Source organism: Cavia porcellus, unplaced genomic scaffold (genome assembly GCF_034190915.1).
Source record: "Cavia porcellus strain 051 isolate PalLab524CR breed Dunkin Hartley unplaced genomic scaffold, mCavPor4.1 scaffold_21, whole genome shotgun sequence".
In the NCBI taxonomy this organism is placed as follows: Eukaryota; Metazoa; Chordata; class Mammalia; order Rodentia; family Caviidae; genus Cavia; species Cavia porcellus.
The window spans coordinates 57,440,628-57,464,380 of NW_026947504.1; the positions used below are offsets into that span (position 1 = coordinate 57,440,628).

At 36.1% G+C, this 23,753-nt stretch overlaps 1 protein-coding gene and 1 pseudogene across 1 annotated transcript in view; both read right to left on the reverse strand.

The window, feature by feature from the left end:
• The window catches only part of Vwa8 (von Willebrand factor A domain containing 8), a 360,850-nt gene that overhangs the window by 144,551 nt on the left and 192,546 nt on the right, over positions 1-23,753 (reverse strand). The window contains exons 22-26 of the mRNA XM_003477459.5: positions 19,645-19,720; positions 17,652-17,787; positions 11,703-11,822; positions 5,641-5,846; positions 4,015-4,166 (exon numbers count right to left, since the gene is read on the reverse strand). Of these exons, the coding sequence (XP_003477507.2) occupies positions 4,015-4,166; positions 5,641-5,846; positions 11,703-11,822; positions 17,652-17,787; positions 19,645-19,720 (690 nt within the window). The remainder of the gene's footprint in view (positions 1-4,014; positions 4,167-5,640; positions 5,847-11,702; positions 11,823-17,651; positions 17,788-19,644; positions 19,721-23,753) is intronic.
• Positions 18,800-18,918, reverse strand: LOC111753786 (5S ribosomal RNA; annotated as a pseudogene).

Sequence of the window (23,753 nt, forward strand, 5' to 3'; positions counted from 1 at the left end):
TATGACTACATGAGGCTCTGAGAGGTCATTCAGGCACACACCATAACATTCCACCCCTGGAACCCCAAAGACTCATGCATAGCCCTTTATGTAAAAGGCATTTAGTCCATCTCTGAAAGTCCTAACAGTTTCAGCATCGCTAAAAAGTCAAAGTCCCAAGTCACCTCCCAGATATAAAAAAAGCTGTGAGCCCTTGCTCAAATGAAAAGAAAGTTAAACACTCCCAATATTCAATGGCACAAGATAAATATTACCCTTCCAAAAGTTACAAACAAGAGGATACAAAGGATTGAAACCAAAGCAGTCCAAAAATCAGCAGGGCAAACACTAAATCCTGCAGTTCCATGTGGAACATCTGAGGCAATCTATCATGAATTGTGAGCTCAAAAGGGCTTGAGGGGTTCTCTCTCTATGAACCTTCCAGTGGGTTGTGACTCCTATACTTTCTCTTTTGGGCCTGCTTTGCTTGTTCCTTGTAGGTTTCCTCAGATGATCCATGTTCCTGGATTTTCCAAACTTCTGGGGTCTCTACTGCACCTCTGGATTCATCCTCAAGCTTCACACACTGCCCTCTCAGGGGCACACTGCCCTCTCAGGGGCACACTGCCTGGACTTCCAGGCCTTCTTAGCCTCATAACTGCTGCATTCTACATGCACTTAAGACCAGCACCATATGGATGATGTCAAGGTCTGCTGCCAGCTGGAGCAGTATACAGGCTTTCCTCTCTTTTGGCTGTATGGGTTAAGTGCCTGGATTGTTGGATACTCCGAACCCAGTTCTGAGGAACAAATTTTCTATGCTGCCATCATTCTGGAACATGGTTCTCTAAGGCTTTCTCCTCAAAGCAGTCTTTCATTTTTGAAGTTTTGAGGCTGCAAAGGGTGGAGACTTGGTGATTCTTGTGATATCCTCAGGCCATCTTTTATATTCTCCTGTTCCTTCTCATCAATCAAGATCTGAGATTTATCTTTGCAGTATCCAGCTTTACTGGAGCTTCCCTTTTGACTAAACTCACATTTTAAATCATTCTGCCCTTTGTTCAATTCTCAACATAGATGTGGCTAAAAGCCCCCAATAGCAGCCATGCCAGAGCTTCAACATTCAACTGCTTTGAAATTTCATCTGCCAGATAAATTAGTCTGTCACCCTCAATCTCAGACTCAGGCAAAGTGTCTCTACATGAGCAAAATGCAGATAAACTTTTTGTCAAGCCATAATACACATCATCTGCAGTCCTGAGCCAATGCAGGCCTTATTCCCAGCAGAAACCTCCTAAGCCTGGTCTTTACCAGTTTTCTGGTCTGAATTCTGACCAGAATCTCCCATACCGAACAGCCTAAGATGCTTCAACTCCCCTCTTTCAGGTGACATCTCCAAACCTTTCCAAACTCTTCCCACAAGCCATTCCCAAACGCTTTTGAACCACATGGTCAAGTATAGTCACAGCAACGACCCCACTCCTGGTACCAATTCTGTCTTAGTTACTTTTCTTTTTTTGCTGAGACAAATATCTGACACCCAAGGTTAAAGGAGAAAAATTCATTCACCTCACAGTGTGTTGAGGTTTTAGTCCATAATCCATTGGCTTTGAGGCAGGGTGGCACATGGCAGAGGGACAGCAATTGATAGCAATAGAAGACAGCAAAGCAATAAGAGAAAAAAGGGGTGAAAGGGAGGAACAAACCTCCTTTCCTTCCTGTCATGCTATGCAAGCTACCCCCCACTCCAGCAGGTGTAGCAGTTGCACTGCAATGCAGCAATAGACTATGAACCAATCACAAACTCTACATTCAGCTGCATCTAAAAAGCCTGATTTCCATGACCACATGAAGCTTTGGGGGGACATCCACACACAGACTGTAACAGCTATCTATAACAAAATGTTCTTTGTCTACTAACAGGGAACCCATCTAGTTAAACAATTCTTTAAATTCAAATGACCAAAATGAAACCACAACTCAGAGGGCAAGATTCTATCTTTTCATCTGCTACTCTGTGTCTGAGCCAGGTAATAGAGGCTGAGTATATGACTAACTGCTAAATTCCCAAACCACTATCTTGTTCCTTTTTTTCATGCTAGTCTTTCTAAGTATGAGGATGACAATTTGATCTAAATAGTTCTATGCAATCCATGGATCTCACAAAAGGGCAATAAAGCAGTATCAGGACTTTTGAGCTATTGAAGTCACTGTAATTTACAGTTTAAAAAAATGCTTTGACTAATTATGCAAATTATGGTCTACTATTATCTCCATCCAAAAGGAAAACTCATTTGTCCCCTACATCTGCTATAAACCTATTTTTAGCAATCTGCAGTGGGTGGACAACTGGTTGTTTCCATTCCCATCTGAAGCTTGAGTGTGACCATCTTGTTTCCAGGTTCAATGTACTTTTGTTTCTACTTATAAGTACTCAGGCCAGAATTACCTTTCCATGGCAAGTATAACACTTCATGGCAAGAACTTTTCAGTTTAGAAGTGAAGATGGTAATGAATAAATTAAACCACTAATCTCTCTTCTGTAGAAACTGAAATTGCCAACAATTTTCTTATGATTGATTTTATCAAGTTGTGTTTCAGTTTTCATTTAAAGTTGTGCAAGAGTACTGAAAAAGTTATTTTTAAATTATAAACCTACTTTCCACAAAGCTAGAACTCTAATTGTATAAATTTGTTAGCGTAATGAAAACCATTTCCAACTAAAAATAAAGATACAGTTTATAAAAAAGAAATAAAAAACATGAATAGCAATGGAAGTTAGTACATTAAAAACAATTTATTGAACCTGCTAACATAGGACATATGCTATACCCATTAAATTACTGACCTAGTTTCAAAATACCTTTGAAAACTGCTAACCAATCAGTAAAGTAATATTATATAGAAAGTGTATATAATAGTGATAGATATTCACTATTCCTGAAAAAATGTACTGAATAATAGTGTACTGATAACTTGTAATGTATTTCTGTAAGTTCATCTTGCACTTTTATTACAAAAGGGAAATATTTGTTTTCCTTTAAGGAATTCCTGATACTCTAATAATTCATTTTATGGATATATTTTTCTGATATTTTTATAACAATCTAAAAATAAATAAGAATGATATGTACATTTTGGAAAAACATGTATTGCTGGTCTAATCAAAGATTTATATTTAGCAAATGTTTTCTGTATAATGTCTTATATGACACTAAAATCAAATAACAATTTACTTTAATAAAAATTTAATTTGAAATTACTAATTTCAAATAATTTACTTTAATAAGTAATTTATAATTATTGACCCTTAAGAGTTTTTGATAAGTATCTCATTTTATAGACAAAGATGGTAGTAGCTGAATTAGCAATAAGCTATACATATTTAAAATTATTTCCCAGGGAACTTACACTACTAATTAAGTCTGTTATTTTCTTTCTGGTCACCAGGAACCTTTTCAAGGTTCCTAACTAATGTTCAGTTAAGTAGCCTGTAATTATAACAGGGAGGTAACCAGCCGTTATAATTACAAACCTGCTTATTCTTACTACTTTCTTCACCTATGAAGCTTAAGAAAGTAAACAAGAATCTAAGTTAATATGATTATAAATTTAGAAACTATTCAAAGAAAATTATATGGTGACAAAAATAAAAAGATCTTAACAAAATATATAATACCGTTACATATTTTTTGTGCATGTACACTGATTTTACTCTGAATTATGAAATGAGACTTACAGTAATTCAACAAAAGAACAGAGACTGTTAAAGAAACAAATATTTCCCTTTATTTGATTATATTACATCTACTCATGGGATATATATAATAATTAAAGTTTGTAATTTATAAGTCTATAAATAATGCTATTTAACTGAAAACCAGTCAGCAAATAGCAGCATATATTTGCAAAGCTTACTAATGGAACATGATTTCCATATCAGCTCAGCTTAGTATACGATAATAGAGCAAGAATTATCAATACTTAACAATCAGTAATCCTCAAAATTATTTGATCAACATGAGTTAGTCTTACTCCTTTGCCAGGTGGACATTTGTAGGTTTTGCTCCAATAGGTATCCCATATTTGTGTAAAGTATTAATCAAAATCTCCTTCATGTCATTGTTGTAGGAATCAAAGTCAAACACGTTTCGAACCACACTGGAGAGACCTTCAGTAGGAAATTTCTGTATTAAAAAAAAAATCTTATTATGTAATTGATAAAGCACATAACATTACAAAACTTACAAAACTCATAGAACAGCATGTAAATGAATTTTATCTGAAATTTCCTGGCCTTGTTAGAGAAGGTTAGTAGGGATATACACTTTTTCTATTTTACTGTTTGCTAGGATGAGTTAGTCATATTTTCCTTTTTTGAAAGTACTTATTTAAAATACTAGAATTTGAGGAAGAGGATTTCTTCCTTTCAAATGCTGAGGCAGTGCTCACATCCTGGGGTTCAGTGACTGCCACTGTTTCCTGAAACCTCTTGTCTTTAAAAGGAGCGCAACACAGACCAATTTAAAAATGCTACTTTGGTAAAGGAGAGTGCTAAGTATCAACACAGAAGTATTTAGAAAATTCACAGTATATGAATAAATAAAAACAGATAGCAAAGGGAAGAATATAGAAAATATAGGGAATAGGGAAAATAAATAATACCATTACAACTAAATGTATGCTGCTAGTTCTTTGAGGTCCTTTATTGTCTATGTTTTGGTTTTATTTAGGTACTGGGATCTAAGCTGCTTACATGGAATTTATGGTTTTATAGCTTTAAAGCTTTCTTTCCCCCCAAATACAAATTCTTAATTGACAAATAATAATTTTACACACCTATGTTACAGAATGTGGTAGTTCCATATACATATGAATATATACGTTATACACAGATTAAATCTAGTAAATTAATTTGTCTGTCACTTTTCATACATTTTTATGGTGCAAACATTTAAAATTGACTCTCTTAGCAATTACATTAACTATCATCTATAGGCACCCTATTGCGTAGATCTCAGAAACTTATTCCGTCTAACTGAACCTTTGTTTTCCCTCCTCTTCCTCCCTTTCCCTCTCCCTGATGTTTTTGCCTAATTGAATCTTTGAACACTGCTCCCCGGTCTCTGTTTTTTTGTTCAGATTCTCTTGGAGGGCTGGGGATGAGGGTGAAGTCCAGAATCATTAGGCTAGCTTGGAGTCCGTTACTTGTTACATAAGAAATTACTTGAGTTTTTGTTTTGTCACTGAATGGACTACATAGCACTTACTTTTTCTTGTAATATTTACTGTTATATGGATACTGTTAGGTTCTACTCAGTTTTCTATCTCCCTGTCATTTGTTTCAAACTACTGAAAGTACTTTCTACTTGGATACCACATGCTTGTTGTACAGAGCCAAGCAACAGAACAGCAATGTTTCGCCCCTGCTCAGTCTCAATTTCCTGCTCATCTCTGTCCACAGAAACTCTCCATGAAAATACCTTAGCAGCTTGATCATGAGAAAGACAATTCAGAGCCTAAACGGATAAGGTTTGTTGGTCTTTTAGATTTATGCCTTAGATTACAGACACTTCAAATCATGTCATTCTACTGATTAGACATAGAAATTGAAAGATCTGATATAAATTGGTATATATTGTGCATAGGTGTGTGCTATACCTGCAAATGTTTGACAATGTTGACGACTTCCCTCGTGGAATAAGGATAGTTAATAATTCCCTGGTCAGCCAAACTCCTTAGCTCACCAAACGCTGCCACAAGCTTCTGAAGGATGGGTTCAGGCACATTTGGTCCGTACTTTTTGAGCATTTCAAGCTCTGAGTGAGGCTTGGGGTTGTCAATTGCATGGCAGCTAAATATGTCACCTAAGGAAAAGGTAAGATTCATAATCAGTTAATCTGTTATAATCTGTAACAGGAGAAAAGGTAGGGATCACGTTAAAGAGTCTGTGACCTCTCGTCAAAGCACAAAAAGTTCAGCCAGTGAAGTGTACAGAGAAGAAAGCAAATGATGGAAGCAGAAGAAAATAGGATGAATGGTGGTTAATTCTGCATGAATGTTTCTGCTGAAAAATTATATGATATTGAATACATGTTCCTTGAAGGATAATAAAATACAAAAGAGAAGTCTCTGTTATGTCTTTGAGAATGTCTTCCCTCTCCAAAAGTCCCTCAGTGGTAATTGTTCATGCATTTATTTTTCCAGATCCACATCAATTAAAAATATATGCATATGAACATAGTTTTAGTGATTTATTCCTTTCATTGATATCAATATAATCTTCATACGATTCTGAGACTGCCTTTTAAAAAATGTGAATATCTTCAGAAATGATATACAGCCATCATATATGAATGCTTCTGTATGTATACTAAAAAGGCAGGAGTTAATATCACCTTCCAAACAATTTATTTGATATGGACTGCTTCAGTATACTTTAGAGGTTAGTTTTAGGAAAGAAAATCTGTAGAGGCATTGTCTAAATTAAAATCAAGAAAGAGAATATAGAAACAAAATTTTCACCTGTAATTAGACTACTAGAGTAGTGTAATTTATGCTCAAAAGAAGGATTCATTTCTCAGGTTAAAAGTTTGTTTAAGCCTATGGTCTTATAATTGGAGTGAGCAAGAACTAATTTAACCAGATAACAAGAATATCTTACTTTGATTTAGAAACCACCTGAATACACGTGTGTATGTGTGTGTGTGTGTGTGTGTGTGTGTGTGTGTACATGTAATCATCTGTATTTGAAAGGAACTGAATAGTTATGCATGGTGGTGCCTCCCTGTAATCCAGGCTGAGCCGGGATGATCACAGATTTCAGCATATCCTGGCAACTTAGTGATTTAGCAAAAGTCTATCTCAAAATAAATAATGCAGAAATGGTCCAGGGATGTTGCATAGTGAAGGCTTTTGCAATCCCAAGTATGCAAGAATTAGATAAATAAATAGTGACTGAATAAAATGAAAGCCATGATAACTTCAAACTTTTACCTCACAAGTTGAAAATTTCTAATTTAAACATATAGAACAGCTATTGTCTTTTCTGCTGAAAATGAAACTTAACACTAATATAAAAGATTATGGACATTTTTCTCATTCAGTCACCAAGTAACCCTGATTCTCATGGAATCTACATTTTAACACAAGGGCATAAATGACAATGATAAATGTTAGAAAATGCACATTTCGAAGAAAAGCATCTATGTACAGGAAAATGGTGATGGTGGAGGAGGGCAGTCAGACTGGCCTCATTGAGAAGGTAACATCTGAGCAGATGGAGGGATCTGAGGGCAGAGCCTCCAGCTACTGCGGTATCCAGGAGGGCAAGTATGTCTGGCTTTCAGGAAGGAGGTGCAGGAGAGCAGAGTGCTGGAGCAGAACGGGTGACAGGGAAGAGCTAAAGCAGGCTAGGACACGGGGTCAGAGAGACAAGACAGTGTGCAAGACAGTACTGCTCAGCACACTGCAGACTGCTTTAACAATTTGTACTCACATCCTAAGTAAAACTGGAAGCCAGGGATGACTTTTAACAGAAGAGTAAAAGACAGAGTTGAGAAGTGTGCTGGGAGACATGTTCATGGGGCTAGCAGCGCTGCACATCTCATCAGGGGAGACGCAGAGCATAATGGCCGTGCTTCTGAGGGTGACTGTGGTGCAGTCTTGGAAGACAGTCACTCTTTCTTTTTTGTCTGGAACAAGGTAGGGCATGCTTACCGCCCATTAGAAAATATTGGGTTTTGCTAGCTTAGGGTTCTCTTGTCTGTAAAGCATCTCATGTCAAGTCAACGTGTCTGGCCCTCTTCATGTTGCTCTGGGGGACGATTTGAGGAATCCGCACAGATGCTGATTCTTTACCTACTGCTTTTGCTGTAACAGTCTATTTATCTGACCCATGAATCCAGTGTCTTCTAACACGAAACAGAGACAGGCTAACTTTTTGGTGAAATAGGGGGTAAAGCCTAAGGTCCTTCCTAGTTCATGACAGAAGATAACAGTTGAAGCAGGGAGGTCTATTAGGGGAGTAGGAGAATAATTCAGGCAAAAGACAGTGACGTTTGGATCACAATGTTGACCAACAGAAGCGATGGGAATAAGGTAATTCTGAATATCATTGGAGGGTACAACAAATAAGGTTTCCTGATAGATAGAAATAGAGAAAAGAAAAGCATTTTTGGCCAGATGTGATAGCACACGCCTCTGATTCCAGTACTCTGGGGGGGGGGGGGGGCCTAAATCAGGAGGACAGCAGTTCAAGCCCAATCAGAACAATTTGGCAACTTTGTGACAGCTTGTCTCAAAATAAAAAGAAAGACAAAACATCAAAACAAAACAAACAACTTCCCCAAACCAAATAACACCCCACAATAAAAAGGCCCTGAGGTATAGCTCAGTAAGAAAGCATGAGGTTCAATTTCCAATTCCAAAGAATGTATTGTATATCTTTTATGGGCTAAGAAGTATAGAGTTACCATCAAGGAAGTTTAAAAAGACCATAAATCAGCTTTAGAAGGGGAAGTAAGTTCATGTGGGGCTGTTAACCCAAAATTCAGGAGCCATGGAACAGAGATGAATATGAAGCTCGGGAGAGAGGTCACATCCACAAAACGATCAATGTTTAAATAAAAACTTAAAAAATTACTATGGTAAAAAGTGTGTTGCCATCAATCACCTCAAAATACTTCTCTTCATTTCAAACGCACTATCCCATCGTTTCTGTGACTCTGAGGCAATTCTGGAAGCCTTCTTTTGTGAGTATTTTTCCATGGCTCCCTCTGTGTCCTGAATTGATTAAAAACATTTGTGGCAATTTCTGTCAAATAAAAGCATCACAGTGTCCTCATCCACTTTACTCGCTGGGTCTGACACTATGTGACTTCTGGCTCTTCTCTAACGGCAAAATGACCACGAAAGGTAAACATTTTGAATGAATTCAGGCCATGAAGGCAGTTAGAGCAGTGCAGTTTAAGACACTCATGAAAGAGAACTTCCAGCTCATAAAGTGACAAGAGCGATGGATAAGTATGGTATGTTCAAAGGGAGTATTTGGAGGGGAGTAGTGTCTTTTGCTGATATAAAGACTTTAAAAATTTAAACATGCACCCTATTTTAACCACCACACACATGAGTGATGCTGTGAAACAGGACGCGCTCTCAATTTTTCGAGGGAATGAGTACAGATGAGGAGAAGAGGATTCCAGACATTTACCAAGGACCCCCCAAGGAGGTTGAGAAGGAATAAAAACTACATATAAAAGAAAATAAAACAGCGGAGGGAGTCCTAGAAGTCAAGTGCAAGACAGCATCAGAGATTAAGAGAAAAGATTGGAGAACAGGGAAGCCTGATGTGGCTGTACTAATTTGAGGGCCACGGTCAGTAAGTTAAAATGAGCATTGTCAGAAAGATCTTGTGTTTAAAAATTTTCCTAACCACACTCATCGGCACATGTGTGGGCTTTACACGGCGGGAGGACTGGTAGTGACCAGTGAGCTGAGTGCAGGAACAGGGAGCGGAAGAGGCACGCCCAGGGGACAGTAAGTACGAACCAACGTGGAATTGAAACTGAGTGAAGAACAGAAATAGGTTGGAAGGGAGAAAATGTACCACGGGAGGTGTGGTGGTAAGGCTGTAGCTTAACTTGATCGGCTCTGAGATTGGCTCTGGGGGTTGGTGGAGCACCCTTCTAGGCATATCTGGGTGAGTCATGGCGGTGTGGCCTTGGTATCTATCTCTGTCCCTGGAACTCTTCTGTCCTGCTTCCCAGTGCCATGAAGTAAGGAGCTGTGATCGGCCACACCCTTTCACCATGATGTTTCTGCCTTAGGGCTGGCCAATCAGGAGCTAAATTAAAACTCTCTGCCTTTATAAGACAGATATCAGGTTAGGCCTCAAGGACAGGAAAGTGACTGACATAGGAGGGTAAGTGAAAAGGCGGTAGGCTCAATAGTTCAGCATTTCTAATAGATTTGAAGGGTTGTCAGATACAGTAGAATTAACAGCTGCCAAGATTGGAGGTGGTGGACGTGGTGATCAAATGGAAATTCCAAGAAATCATGAAATTGAGATTATGGAAGAGGGCAGTTATTCAAATTACGTATGTTCATGGGAGTGAGTAGCCGAGGTATAGTACCGGATCTGATCACTAGAATAAAAACATAAGAGACATCAAGAGGCAAGATGATGAAGGGCCACATTACATGGCAATCTTATATTAAAAGGGGAAGTACAGTTAGATGGAGTGACAGTGAACAAAAAGCTAAAACTCACTGAAAAACAATGGAGGAGCAGTTAGGGTAGAAGACACCAGATATTAAGCTGGGGAATTTTAGGGAAGAGGCAAAGAGAATGAGTCAACAGTAAGCAGCACTAAGAAACAAAGATGCTTTTACTTCCTCCAGGTCCACAGTGGAAGGAAAAAGCACCCTGGCCTGAAAGGACTCCAGAGGGAAGGGGAACTGGGCAAGACTAGAATCTCATCTGAGCTATAGCAGGCGGTGGAGCAGATTTCCAGATTTGAGGGTGGAGAGAAGATGGAGCCGGAATAGGGAATGAACATTCCTGTAGGTATTAAAATAAATGTGATGAAGGGTGTCCTGAGAGGAAGGGTGACCTATCAAGAACATAAACATAAAAATAACTCAACTATTTTCACACTACAATTACAGATTTACTTTGGTATGTTCACATTGCTACATTGGTAAGCACATCAGTAATACATGAACTGTTAATGACTTTTAAAGTAACACCTACACATAGCAAAAACTACAAAAATAGGATAAATTAACATATAACACTTTCATCCATGACCTCCAAAGCAAACAACCCTTCTTACCAGTTTCTTATAAACTCTTTAAGAGAAATTCTAGGCATGTATAAGTCTATACATGTACATCTATCCTTTTTATAATAAAAACATACAAATGGTAGACAACTATATCCATGTTCATGGTTAACTGTTCAACTAATGTTTTGAGAATTTATTTTTTTATTTCAGTCTATCACTTACCTAATTTTTAATACTGTAGTTGCATTCTGTGGATCATATACAATGAACTAGACAAAGAATTTCTTTATCTAGTTCCACACAGGTGGGCATTTGGGTTGCTTTCATGCTTCCTGTTATAAAAAAAATAGTGCGTTCCCTGTCTTTGTACTTATATGATTGTGCAGATAAATTCACTGGATAAATCCCTTGCTGTGGAATTCCTGGATCAAAGATACTAATAGGAGCGTGGGCCTGCTGCATGTTGAGAATCAAGTCTAAAATTATGTATTTATTTATAAGTATGGAGAAGAGAAGTCCTTTTTCAAGCTTTCTGATAGTTAAGTTTACCCCAGAATCTCTATAATTGGCATGAATGAGTCTGCTCTGGGTTCGCGTTGGCCCTTGACATATTTAGGTGTATATCTTAAAAACATACACTAAACAGTATTTCTTATTTCATTCCAAGGTGCTATAAACAACAAAGTACAGTTAACTGTTCAAGAAAAAAGGCTCAACAATCAGATAGACTTAGATATGAAGCCTAGTTCTACCACTCATTAGCTAAGTGGCTGAAGAAAGGCAGTTTTTCTCTCTGAATATTAGACATCGTCCTTCTCTAAAACAGGGATAACAGAAACTCTTACGGGAAGAGGATGATGACGGCACAGCACACGGAGAGCAAGGATATCCATTAGGCCTTATCAATAACATTGTCATTATTATTAATGTTTTTACCTAAGGTTCCAAAGAAGTCATTGCCTAAGAAAGGAAATCCAGGTCTGTTGGCCAGAACAATCATCCTAAAGTCCGGATGAATCACTATAACATTTTCTCTTCCATTCACATTAGCGGAATCTGAAAAACAAGATTTTTATTTACTCTACATTGATATTTAATAATTCTTAAGAATACTGAGCTATAGACTTTCACATAAATAAGTCATGCTGTTTATGTATCACAAAATCCCAAGATGTCTTCTATAATAACTATATTGTAGAAAAACAAACCTTCCTGAGAAATCTTGCTCAGGAACAGGATAATGACAAACATGTACTAAATTACACAGTGTTATGGCTTGTGTCTAGATGGCCCCCCAAAGCCTCATGCAGTCATAGGTGGGGCTTTTTCAGAGGTGGCTGAATCTAGACTGGTGATGATTCAGGGTGCAATGCTAGGATTAAGGGTGGGTGGTTACTAAATCAGTACACTGGTTTTAGCTGGTTGGTTTGGCACTGCCCTCATTCCAGGAGCCTGGATATAATTTAAGGGACAGAGAGAGGCTCGTCTCCTCCCTTGCTTGCTTTGCTACTTTCTACTTGCCATGAACTGGTTCTACTCTGCGATGTCTATCTGGCATCCACCTTTCCTTGGAGTCACCCAATTATGGACTGAAGAAATCTCTATGAACTGTTGGACTAAAAACAAAAACAAACAAACAAAAAAACCATTGCCTCCTTTAACTTGGAGTGCCAGATATTTTGTCTCTGCAACAACAGAAAAGTAACTAAGTTACACAGGGATGTGCATATTTATGTGAGTTCAACACACAACCAAAAAGGAAACCCAATGGGGATGTAGTTCAGTGGGAGAATGCTTGCCTAGCGCATGTAAGGCCCTGGACTTGACACCCACCACTAAAACAAACAATTACACTGTGCCAGTGTCTTACAGTAATTAATCCTGAATTGAGATGTAAATATTATCTTAAACATTTTAAAATGATTTTAAAAGAAAGACACAATCCAAAAAATACCCAAGGGATACTTCCCAGTGTTCTTTCATTTTTCATCACTACCTCTCTTTGTAGAGAGGCTGGCATTATGTAATATAAGGAGCCTTTCCTGTTTAGATCACACTTCCTATAACCTAACTACACAGAATCAAGGTCTCAAGTCCTAGATGATTCATTATCAAAACACTAATTTATTTGCAATTAAGGTATTGTAGCACAGTTCTTAAAACAAGTGATGTCAGGTTGACTGCAGCTTTCTTTATGCAAACGTTTAAAGCATTAAAGAAAAGGAGAATTTCAATTTACTGGTCTTAATGAACATTACAGATAAACTGCTCCTTCAGACAATGATTTGAGATCATAAAATTTTTATTATGTTTATTTTAAGAGGAACTCTTTGGGGCCGGGGATTTAGCTCAGCGGCATAAACGCCAGCCTGGCAAGCGTTTAAGATCGTGAGTTTGATTTCTGGTACCAAAAAAAAAAAAAACTATTTGCCATCTGGGTTTGTTTAAAACTCAGCCTTAGGTTTTTAAAACACAATGGCTGTGATACACCTGCAATTTTATTTGAGATGAGTCTCTAAGAACCTACAGTTGTAATTTTTTTATAACACCAAACAGTAATCTTTCAAGTTGTTCCATATTCATGTGCTCATACAATGTATAGTTTTAACATTTGTTCTCAATTAATTTTAGTAATGTGAAAAACAAGAGTATGTGGTCAAAGGCAAATTTTAACTGATTACAAAAATTTGATGATAAAAATGAAAATCTTATTTAAAAAAGCAAAGAAAATAAAAGATCTGAAATTGTTTATAAAGCTCTGTTCAACAAGGCTTTGTGTACTTTTATTTAAAATGTTACCCGTAAAGCTGGGGAAGAATTCAGTGGAGGAATGCTCATTAAGCGTTGGTGAGGTCCTGTGCTTAATCCCTAACACACACACACACACACACACACACACACACACACACACCCAGACTCACACACACAGATGTGTGACTGCACATCATTTACAATGATTCCTTAACTATAATTCTATGTTAGCAATTCTTTCTTTTTTTCTACTTCCGTGCCTTCACAAATCCCTCTAAAAATGATAGGAAGGAATCTTTTTTTAAAAAATTAATTTTCTTCTATTAGCTCATGCAGTTTATAATCATCTTGGGGAATGGTTATATGTACATTCCACAGCTTTTTTTTTCCTTTTTGATCCCCTCACCCTTCCCTCTCTGCTCCTCCAATTCCTACCCCATTTTTCATTCTTGTTGATATTATTAACCTCAGCTCATGTTATGACATATAATGCTTACATTAACTGACAGTACCAGGTTCCTGAACATGGTATATCTTTATTCTGTTTATTTGCCCATCGTCTCCTGCTCACCCTCACTCTCTTCCCCTTGGACCACTCCCTATTATAAGATCCATCCCTTTGTCTCCTATCCATCCTTTATTATTCTCTTTGTTTCTATTTTGCTTCACTCAAGTGAGAGATACCACATGGTAGTTAAGCTTGTGTGTCTGGTTTATTTTGCTCATCATTCACTCATTTTCTTACAAATGTCTCAAGCCTGTCATTTTTACAGGAGAGTAGTATTCCACTATAGACAGATGCCACGTTTCATCCAATCATCTCATTTCTTGACTTGATTTTTAATTTTCACTGGTTTAATTTTTTTGAGTTCTTTTGTACTCTAGATGTTAGTTTTCTGTCTGGGTGATAGCTGGCATAAATGAGTCAGTAGGTTCTCTCTTCGTCTACTGGTTGATTCTTTGCTTACAGAAGCATTTCAGTCTGATATGATCCCGTTTGTTCGTTGTTGCTGTTATTTTTTGTGCAATTGTGGTTTCATTTGGAAAATTCTTTCCTTCAAGTGTTTTAATATTTTATATTCCAGTTTCTGTTTTAAATGTTTATCTTTGATCCAGTTTTAAATTTAGTATATAGTGAGAGATTAAGGGTCCCATTTTATTTCTGCACATAGATAACCAGTTTTTTCAGAACCACTTACTGAATAGGCCATCTTTGCTCCAGTCTATGCTTTTGGCCCCTTTGTTAAGGATCAGATAGATGCATGTGTCTGTAAAGTTTCTTTATCTTCAATTCTGTCCTATTAATCCACATATATTTTTGTTCCATTTACTGATTTACCACTATCGCTTTTCAGTACCTTGAAGTCTGGTATTGCTATGATTCCAACTTTGTTCTTTTTTTTTGTCTTTTTCTTTTTCTTCTTCTTTTTTTTTTTTTTTTTATTGGTACCGGGGATTGAACTCACGACTGCCTGCTTGCAAGACAGGTGCTTATGCTGCTGAGCTAAATCCCCAGCCCCCCCAACTTTGTTCTTGTTGCTCAAAATTCCTTTTGATATTATGGGTCTTTTCATATAAAATCCATATGAATTTCAGGATTGTCTTTTCTCTATCTGTAAGTATGCTGTTGGTGTTTTGATTTGGACTACACTGAATCTGTATAATGGGTTTGGGCACAGTGGCCATTTTGACAATACAGATTCTGCCTACCCAGGGACATCTTTCCATTTCCTGATGTTCTCTTCAATCTCTTGTAGTTTTCACTGTAGAGGTCTCTCACTTCTTTGTTCAGGTTAATCCTGAGGTATTTCATTTTACTTGATGCCACCTTCTCATTCCATTCATTGTTAATATACACTAATGTTAATAATTTTTATGTATCTGATCTTGTGTCCTGCTACACTGCTGAATTTGGTTATTAATTCTAAGAGTTTTTGGTGGAACTCTTTAGTTTTTCTATGTATAGTGTTATGCTATCTGCAAATGATAATTTGAGTTCTTCCTTTCCTTATGTATCCCTTTTATTTCTTTCTCTTGCATAATTCCTTGGTTAATGTTTCAAGTACTATGCTGAATAAAAGAGATGACAGTGGATATCTTTGTCTTGCTCCTGATTTGGGGGGGGGTGCTTTTAGTTTTTTCCCATTTAGTGTGACAGTGGCTATTGTTTTGTCATATATAGCTTTTATCATACTCAGGTATGGTCCTTCTATACCTGTTTTCTTCAGTTTTTTTTAATCATGACTGGCTATTGGATTTTGTTGAAAACTTTTTCTCCATCTATTGAAATGATCATATGGGTATTTTTTTTTTTTTTTTGCCTTACTTCTGTTTATGTGAGATATCACACTTACTTACTTATACATGTTGAATTATCCTTGTGCTTCTGGCATGAAACCTACCTGACCATGATATGTGATTTTTTGACAACACATTGCATTCCATTTGTTGATATCTTGTTGAGGATTTTTGCATATATGTTTCTTAAGGAGACTAGCCTATAGTTTTCTTTTCTAGTGGCTCTGTATGTGGCTTCATGATCAGGATGATACTGGCTTGCATAAATGAGTTAGTGTGTCCGCCATCTCTTTCTGTTCAGGGTAGGAAGAATTTTAATCCTAAGAATCTGCATGGTGTTGTTAAGAGATGATTTTAGGTTCAACTCAAATTCTAATTTTTTTCATAAATTCATTATAAAATTGAAATATGAAACTATCATTATCACTGTCAAACTCAGAAATGTCAAGCTCAGAAATGGCAGACTTGCAATGATAATGTCCAATAGAAAACTTGTGTGATGATGAACTTGTACCGTTATAATTGAGTCTTTTTCATAGTTTACCTTCAAATACTTAAGATTTTACTTAATTCCAACTTATATGGTCACAGTTTTATGTGCTATGTGTTTTCAGTGGCTTCTTCTGAACTTTCAAGTCTTTTCAGGAAACAAAAAAAAATGTGAAATTAGGAACCAGAAAATGTTCTCACATTGCATTTGAGAAGTTTAACTTCCCTGTAATTAAGCACACTGATGAGATTGATCTATCATCAGCTTTTCCTAATGAAAGCAACAAAACGGTACATGCATGGAAAATGGAAGAAGACAACCCAAAACAAAGAATGACTTTTTCTGAGGTGAAAATGTGCAGGTAATATATATGTAAACACATATATATAATATATAATATATAACATATAACATATAACATATAGAGATCAAAATATACACTGAATATTTAAATGAAACAATTTGGTACAGAAAAAACAGAGCACCATTAATCACTCTCAAAATACCCCCCTTGCTTTGGCCACACTGGTGACATCAGCCTCCCCAGCTTCTGAAGCAGTTCAGGAGATCCTTTCATGAGTGTCTTTAGAAGATCAGAAATAAACATTCTGAATCTCTTTAGGATATTAAAGCAATTACAACAGGGCAACTAAGAGCATTAAAGAAGACGCCCAGAACTGCTGGGGAAAGTGAGCAGAACAATGGGGTAACTGTTTGCAGCAGGAGGGAGCTTTCTGAGGAGGATTAATGGCAACGTTTCTTTTACTGTAATAAATTTCTTTAAATTTAAACATTCACCGTACATTTTGCTCATACCTATATAAATACACATCTATATAAAATAAAAGTGACTGGCAAGTTTTTTAAATTATACTGAGCTAATAAGAATTAATACTATCAGCAATGAATTATGCCAGAAACTTAAAGAATTACAGATAATTAAGCAAAATAAATCACCCACAAATAATTAAGAATGAGTATAAACATTATAGTCTGATATTCTCAGAGAGAAAAATATGAAGCTGATTTGTCCTAATACTACCACTACTGAAAATTTCAAACATGTTGTCTAACTATAAAAAGAAAAGCTAGGGGCTGGGATGTAGGATGGAGCGGAGTGTGGGAGCAAACACTCAGCATGAGTGAAGTCCTGGTTCTGGGTTTAATCACACACACACGACAAAACTAGGTTTAAATATCAATTTTTGAAAATGATTCTCAGTACAATTTAATTTATATTAAATTTGTCCTTAATGTTTATAAATAGGAAGTTAACAAAATTGTGACTTGATACCAAAAATATAAAAATGTGTACTTAAAGGCAAAAGTTACTTTTCCATACTCACTTGCAACAATGCGTCTTCCATCTGCTAGAATCATTTCTCCATTTTCCACTAGAGTTTTCAAAATACAGGTGACATTTGTTGGGGCTTTATCTGCCTCATCTACTACCAGAACATGACCCAACCTTACTGCTTTAACCTTTGAAGACAGAAGATGTACCATAAACAAACACGTACACAAACAAATAATGCAAGTAACCATCATTAAAACTATCACTGCTTTAAATTTATAATACCTGGTTTTCAATTGTGGCTAATTGTTTCATTTTCCTTCAGTATTAGAATCGTTCCTATGGTGGTAGTACTCAACAATATTTCAAATCATAGAATGGGGGATATAAAACAAGTATACTAAAGAGATTAAAGTTTCATGGAGGCTAAGAATTGAGACCTCACAAGCATTGCTCTTAAAAGAACCATAACAAGTGTAATGTTCCAAATCAAAAATAAAAAAGGGCTGGGAATGTACCTCTGTGCAAGGGCCCTGGGTTTAATCCCCACACTGCCAAAAAAAGTATAACATTATTTCAATAGATCAGAATGGATAGTGCTAAACAAGTGAGTACCCAAGATGAAGGGAACTAGTGATCAAACTCTGGAAGAATAGTTAATACGAAGTGAATACGAGTAAGTTTATGTTGGCTGATATGAAGGCTAACTGTAAGAAAAGACAATGGTGGCTCACGCTGGGTTCAGCTACTAAGTACTGAGTTCCCAGACCAACAAACATGAATTTATCTCACTGAATAATGAGACCTACTTCAGTATCTGTGAGTTCAGTCACAAATGGCAGAAATAGCATATAAAGATACACTTTAGTATATTTAAGCTGGTAACAAACTGCACAACAGTTTAAAAGGGGATTACTATAATAATTTGTTTGAAAAGGGCTTGTGTACCTGATTGGGTATGAGCCTGAAACAAATAGAAATTTAAAAAAAATATTACATTAATCTGAAGAGTTCTGAAGATGTGAAATTTATAGTTTTGGCAACTGCCTGAATTTTAAGGAGGAAAAGAAAAATAAGAGTCCTAGATCTTGGGTGACTATATGAATCATGATACTATCTTTTTATAATAATAAAAATGTTTTATAGTAAACTGTATCATCAAATTTTCTTATTGCATAATTTTATTTTATTTTTTTTTAAAGCCTACAGCACCCGGTATTTCCAGGCGGTTTGCCATCCAAGTACTAACCAAGCCCGACCCTGCTTAGCTTCTGAGATCAGTCGCGATCAGGCGCGTTCAGGGTGGTATGGCCGTAGACCTTATTGCATAATTTTGATGAGTAATTTCAGGGAGATGTAGGTCAATAAATGGATGATTCTTCTTACCACAAATATTTTATAACATATTCTAAATGACCTGGTAAGGAAGTGTTTTAAAATTATGGCAATAATAAACTGAATTTTAGGAAAAGAAAGCATGTAGTTTCTTCTTCCAGCCTCATCTCTGTTCAGGTAAAGTCTGACCCAACCTGAGGAATTCAGACAGGAGATCTCAAAGGCTCCAGTCCTTGGGGTCTGCACCACAGAGGTTCTGTGATGTCTCACTTGTATCGCTGCTTTGTGGGAGTTGCCTACACATTTGTGGCACACTGAGATATCTTTGGGTCTCAAGTAGGAAGCTGAAGACTGGACCTTCCAGCTTTCTAAATGTTAAAGCTATTATTTAAAACCATTTTAAGACATATTTCTAGAAATATCACCTTATTTGCTAAAACTACACATTTGAAAACAAAAGCTGTAGTAGATATTAATACAGGATTCTTGCCATTCCTAAGTCTCTCTGAAGAGACAAAAGAATAAGAAAACATGTTATTTTCCCAACAATTTGCATTTAAATATCTTCCCCTAAAACACACAGGGATGAGGACATTCTAGTGAGATTGAAAGGCATTAGGTCAAGAATTCTCTCCAGCCACTCGAAGGCAAGGCTAAATATAGCTATCATCCAAAAATACTTCAAAATATCCATATAATTGATTACTAACCAAAGGCGAGTCTTCGTACACAATGAGTCCATCTTTAACTGATGGCTGAAGAGTCAGTGTTTGTACAGTGGTGTCCCTAAAGTCAGACAAACATGTTTACAGTTAGTAAGGAAATAACGGGGCAAAAAATGCAACACAAAAATTCTTTTTTTGTTCATGATTTTGATACGTAATAAAGATAACAAAATTCCACCTGACATTTTGATGATTTATTATGGTGAATACCAAAATATTTTAAAATTTTTACTACAGTAAGTGACGTTACCATTTATTCCCCTCAAAATACCCATTCTCACTTCAAAAACACTTATTTCATTGTTGTTGTCACTTTCGGAAGCAATTCTTCAAGTCCTCTTTTGTGAGTATATTTATAGGTATGATAAAAAATTCAGTGAAGGCTGCTTTTGAGTGCCATCTGATGGAAGAGATGTTTGTAAAAACATAGTAGTGTTTCATCTACTTTATTCAATGGGTATTGCGCTAAGCATCTTCTGGCTTTGCCTCAATATAGATCATTATATCTTCACCCTCTACCTGCTATATCTTTAAAATGAAAAATCATATGGCCAGCTTGTTTATGTCAACCAGAGACCTGCAACTGCTTTACAAATGTGAGTAATACTTTTCTTTGTAAGAGTTTAACACTGTCTTTTTTGCCTACCCTAATATTTATTCATGCGAACTTGTCCTCTGTCCCATGTTCTGAGTGTCCAAATAAGATACTACTTAAACATGAGCTTCAGACCTTTGTGCTATATAATATACTTGATAGTGGAGAAAATTACACCCAAATACTAAATTTTACTACAATTTGTTAAACTGTAAATAGTGTCTTCATTTTTAAAAAATAATAAACATCACAACTTAAAACAAAGCAAACCTGAGATACCAGTCAAATATTATTTTTTGTCTTAACAAATGAGTTCAACTAAAATAAGTCTATTGCTTCAAGGGGTAGTAGGAATAATACCCTGGAATCATATTATTCATCACCCAAATTCTGGTTCTGGCCATGTATTAGTCATACAATCTTGGGTAAACTGTAAAATCTACCCAGGAAGTCACTGTTGGAATACTTAGTTAAGAATGCAGTATCTGGCAAATGGCGGAAGTGTAATTATATACCATCTTCAGCCATTTGTTGTTCTAACTGCTCATGTTGTGACTGAAGTTTCTTTGCCTGTCTGACTTCTACTTGATCGATAAGTTTTTAGCATGGACGGCACTTTCTAGAAATCCCCTTTTAACCTTTGTAGAACAAGTTAAGTGCTTCTGCATAAGTACCCTTTGAGCCCTGATCTCTCCTACTTTAGTGCTAACATAGTATAGAAGATCACAGCTACTTATTTTTAATATCTATCTTCCTACACAGACTGTCAGACCTAAGAGTGCAGAACATTCTTACATTGCTCCTCATTCTGCCTCCAACATCTGTGGATGTTTTAATTCAGAAGGAATTCAATAAATATTTCTTAAAAAAACTGGAATAAAAAATTATGAAAGGTAAACAAAATCAACACTGAGGTAACAGTGAATGATACTGAACATGGGCATTCAAACTTACTGGTTTATGATACTCATTTTTTTTAAACTGGAAAATCTGAAATATAGTAAACGGTGGGTTGTATTAAGGCTGATTCTCCTAGCCATGAGGAATGGTCCTAACTCATTTATAAGTAGGTATTAGGAATGACAGTTGTGAAGAAGGTACATGTTGACTAGCCAAAAATCTGAGAGTTGGTTTACATCCACTGTGCATCTCAGTTAAGCTGAATATAAACTTACTATTGTAGTGTATAATTTCTATATCAGAGTTTTCATTTACCAGCATCTGAGCAGGCAGGATGACAAAATAATCATTAACATTTATATTTGCTAGACTATCTGCCTTATTTATACCTAGCTTAAAAGAATTCTCCTTCTAATTTGACCAAATTGTTAAATTCTTTGAGGCCTGGCTCATTGCCAGTCCTGCCTCCTCTTCCAAGCTCTCATTCCTGTGAACCTGGCCCTCAGATGGGTTAGCACTGTCCCAGTGACTGACTGTTCCCACACTTTACAAAGGATCCATTTCAAAGAATTATTATTTTATCTTCATTAAAAATCAAAACGTGGGGCTGGAGATTTAGCTCAGCGGCATAAGCACCTGCCTTGCAAGCAGGCAGTCGTGAGTTCGATCCCCGGTACTGATAAAAAGGAAAAAGACCAAAAAAAAAAAAAAAAAAAAAAAAAATCAAAACATGTCTACCTTGGAAATGGTAAGGAAAGCAGAACTATATTGTGGCCATTTATTGGTGCTTGTCAACTTTTGAAATGAAGAAAAAGTTTCATGTGCAATGTTATGATACACAGTCATATATCGATTTTCTGTGTTCATGAGCCTTATAAATTTATTCTCAGACATATTTTATACTATTTCTTGCCGACAAATTAATTTTTAAAGTGTTGAACCAAATCAAGAACAGAGTTTAACTCACTTAAATTCCCAGTTAATATTCTAACAATAGAGAAGATTTTGGATAAGGAAAAGATGTGTTCACACTGATTTTTACAGCAGCATAATGAATTTCTCACCTCAGCTCACACATATTTAATGGGCATCAACATGACACCTTCTACCACCAAAAAGGAAAAAGGAATTCTTGCATCATTGTCAGTAGAAGGAAATTCAGTTAATATTGTATTATAATTACTGTGTAACAGTTCATAACAGATTAAGAGTAAATTCAAGCCAAATTCTCATTTTCAAAAAGAAAATGGGCCTTTTCTAAAACACGTGAATTCTGATGGCATACAAATTGTTACATTAGACTTCTCAAAAGATGTTTGTGCTAGAAATAAAAACAATATGTTTGACAGGTACAGCATAAATCAGATGATTTCCAAAAAAAACTAAAATGAGAATAAACATAAATAGCTTTCAATGGACTGGTCTGTGACAGAGAGGAATTTATAGGATAAAGTGATTTGTTCTGTTCTTAGTGATCCTTTCATCTAGTGCATCAAAGGAAAAGCAAAGGTTAGTAAAATATGCAAAATGACATTGAGCTTAAAAATTGGTTGACTTAGGGCTAGGGGTTTAGCTCAGTGGCAAAAGTATCTGCTTGGCAAAAGCGAAGTCGTGAGCTCAATCTCCGGTACCAAAAACAAAAACAAAAAAAATTGGTTTCAGCCAGTTATCCTGATTATATAGGGGTGGGAAACAATGTATTACCTCTGCATAGTACTTAAGACAGTAAGTAAAAAGCTTGATGTCTAAGGCATCCTCTATTATAAACTTCAACTTAGTAAGAGATGAAATGCTTACTACATTACTATAAACAGCAATGAATGGATTCTCAAGGACAATATAATGATTCTTCTACAGGAAATATTTGAATAATTTCTCCAAATTGATGAGCATCGTGAGTCAAAGGTATTAACTATTTAAACAAGAAGCACTGACCCTAAAAGAATATTTTACAAAATTTCCATTCTCTTTTGAATTGTGCCCTCAAAAACAATTTTGAAATATAAAGTAGAATAGAATCAATAGTCTTTAACAATGCTATGGAAAAGATAAAATACACCTTTGCCACATAGTTTTTAGCCTGCTTATTAAAGGATGGTTTTCTATTTACCAGTAATGCTTGATGAATTAATTAGTATGTTCAGTTAACTGCTGACATTTATGTTATCACCAGTTGTTCACACTTCTCACTGCTTACAAACTACAAATGAAAGCCCGTGCCAATAAATAGCACAAAAATATTATGCTGAACACATTCATATTTTAACTGTGATTTTAATGCTTTTCTGAAGTTGAAGTTATTAATGTATCAATAGTAACTAATATGATTCCACATGCAACTGAAGTAATTAAATTGTATCAAGCAAGACCAGGTTTTTGTTAAAATAAGAAATAAAATTAGCCTTAGAGTTACAAGCACAAGCTGTTCTGGAACGCTGCCTGTAAAGGGACATGAAGCTAATATCTTCTAATTTATTGAGAAATGAAAGATCTCAAAATAGTGATGTTTATTTTGAGAATGCTATTTTAATGATTTGCATTTTAATAGATTTATGATGAGTCTTCTTTGTGAAAAACAGTAATAGCTAAACCTAAAAAT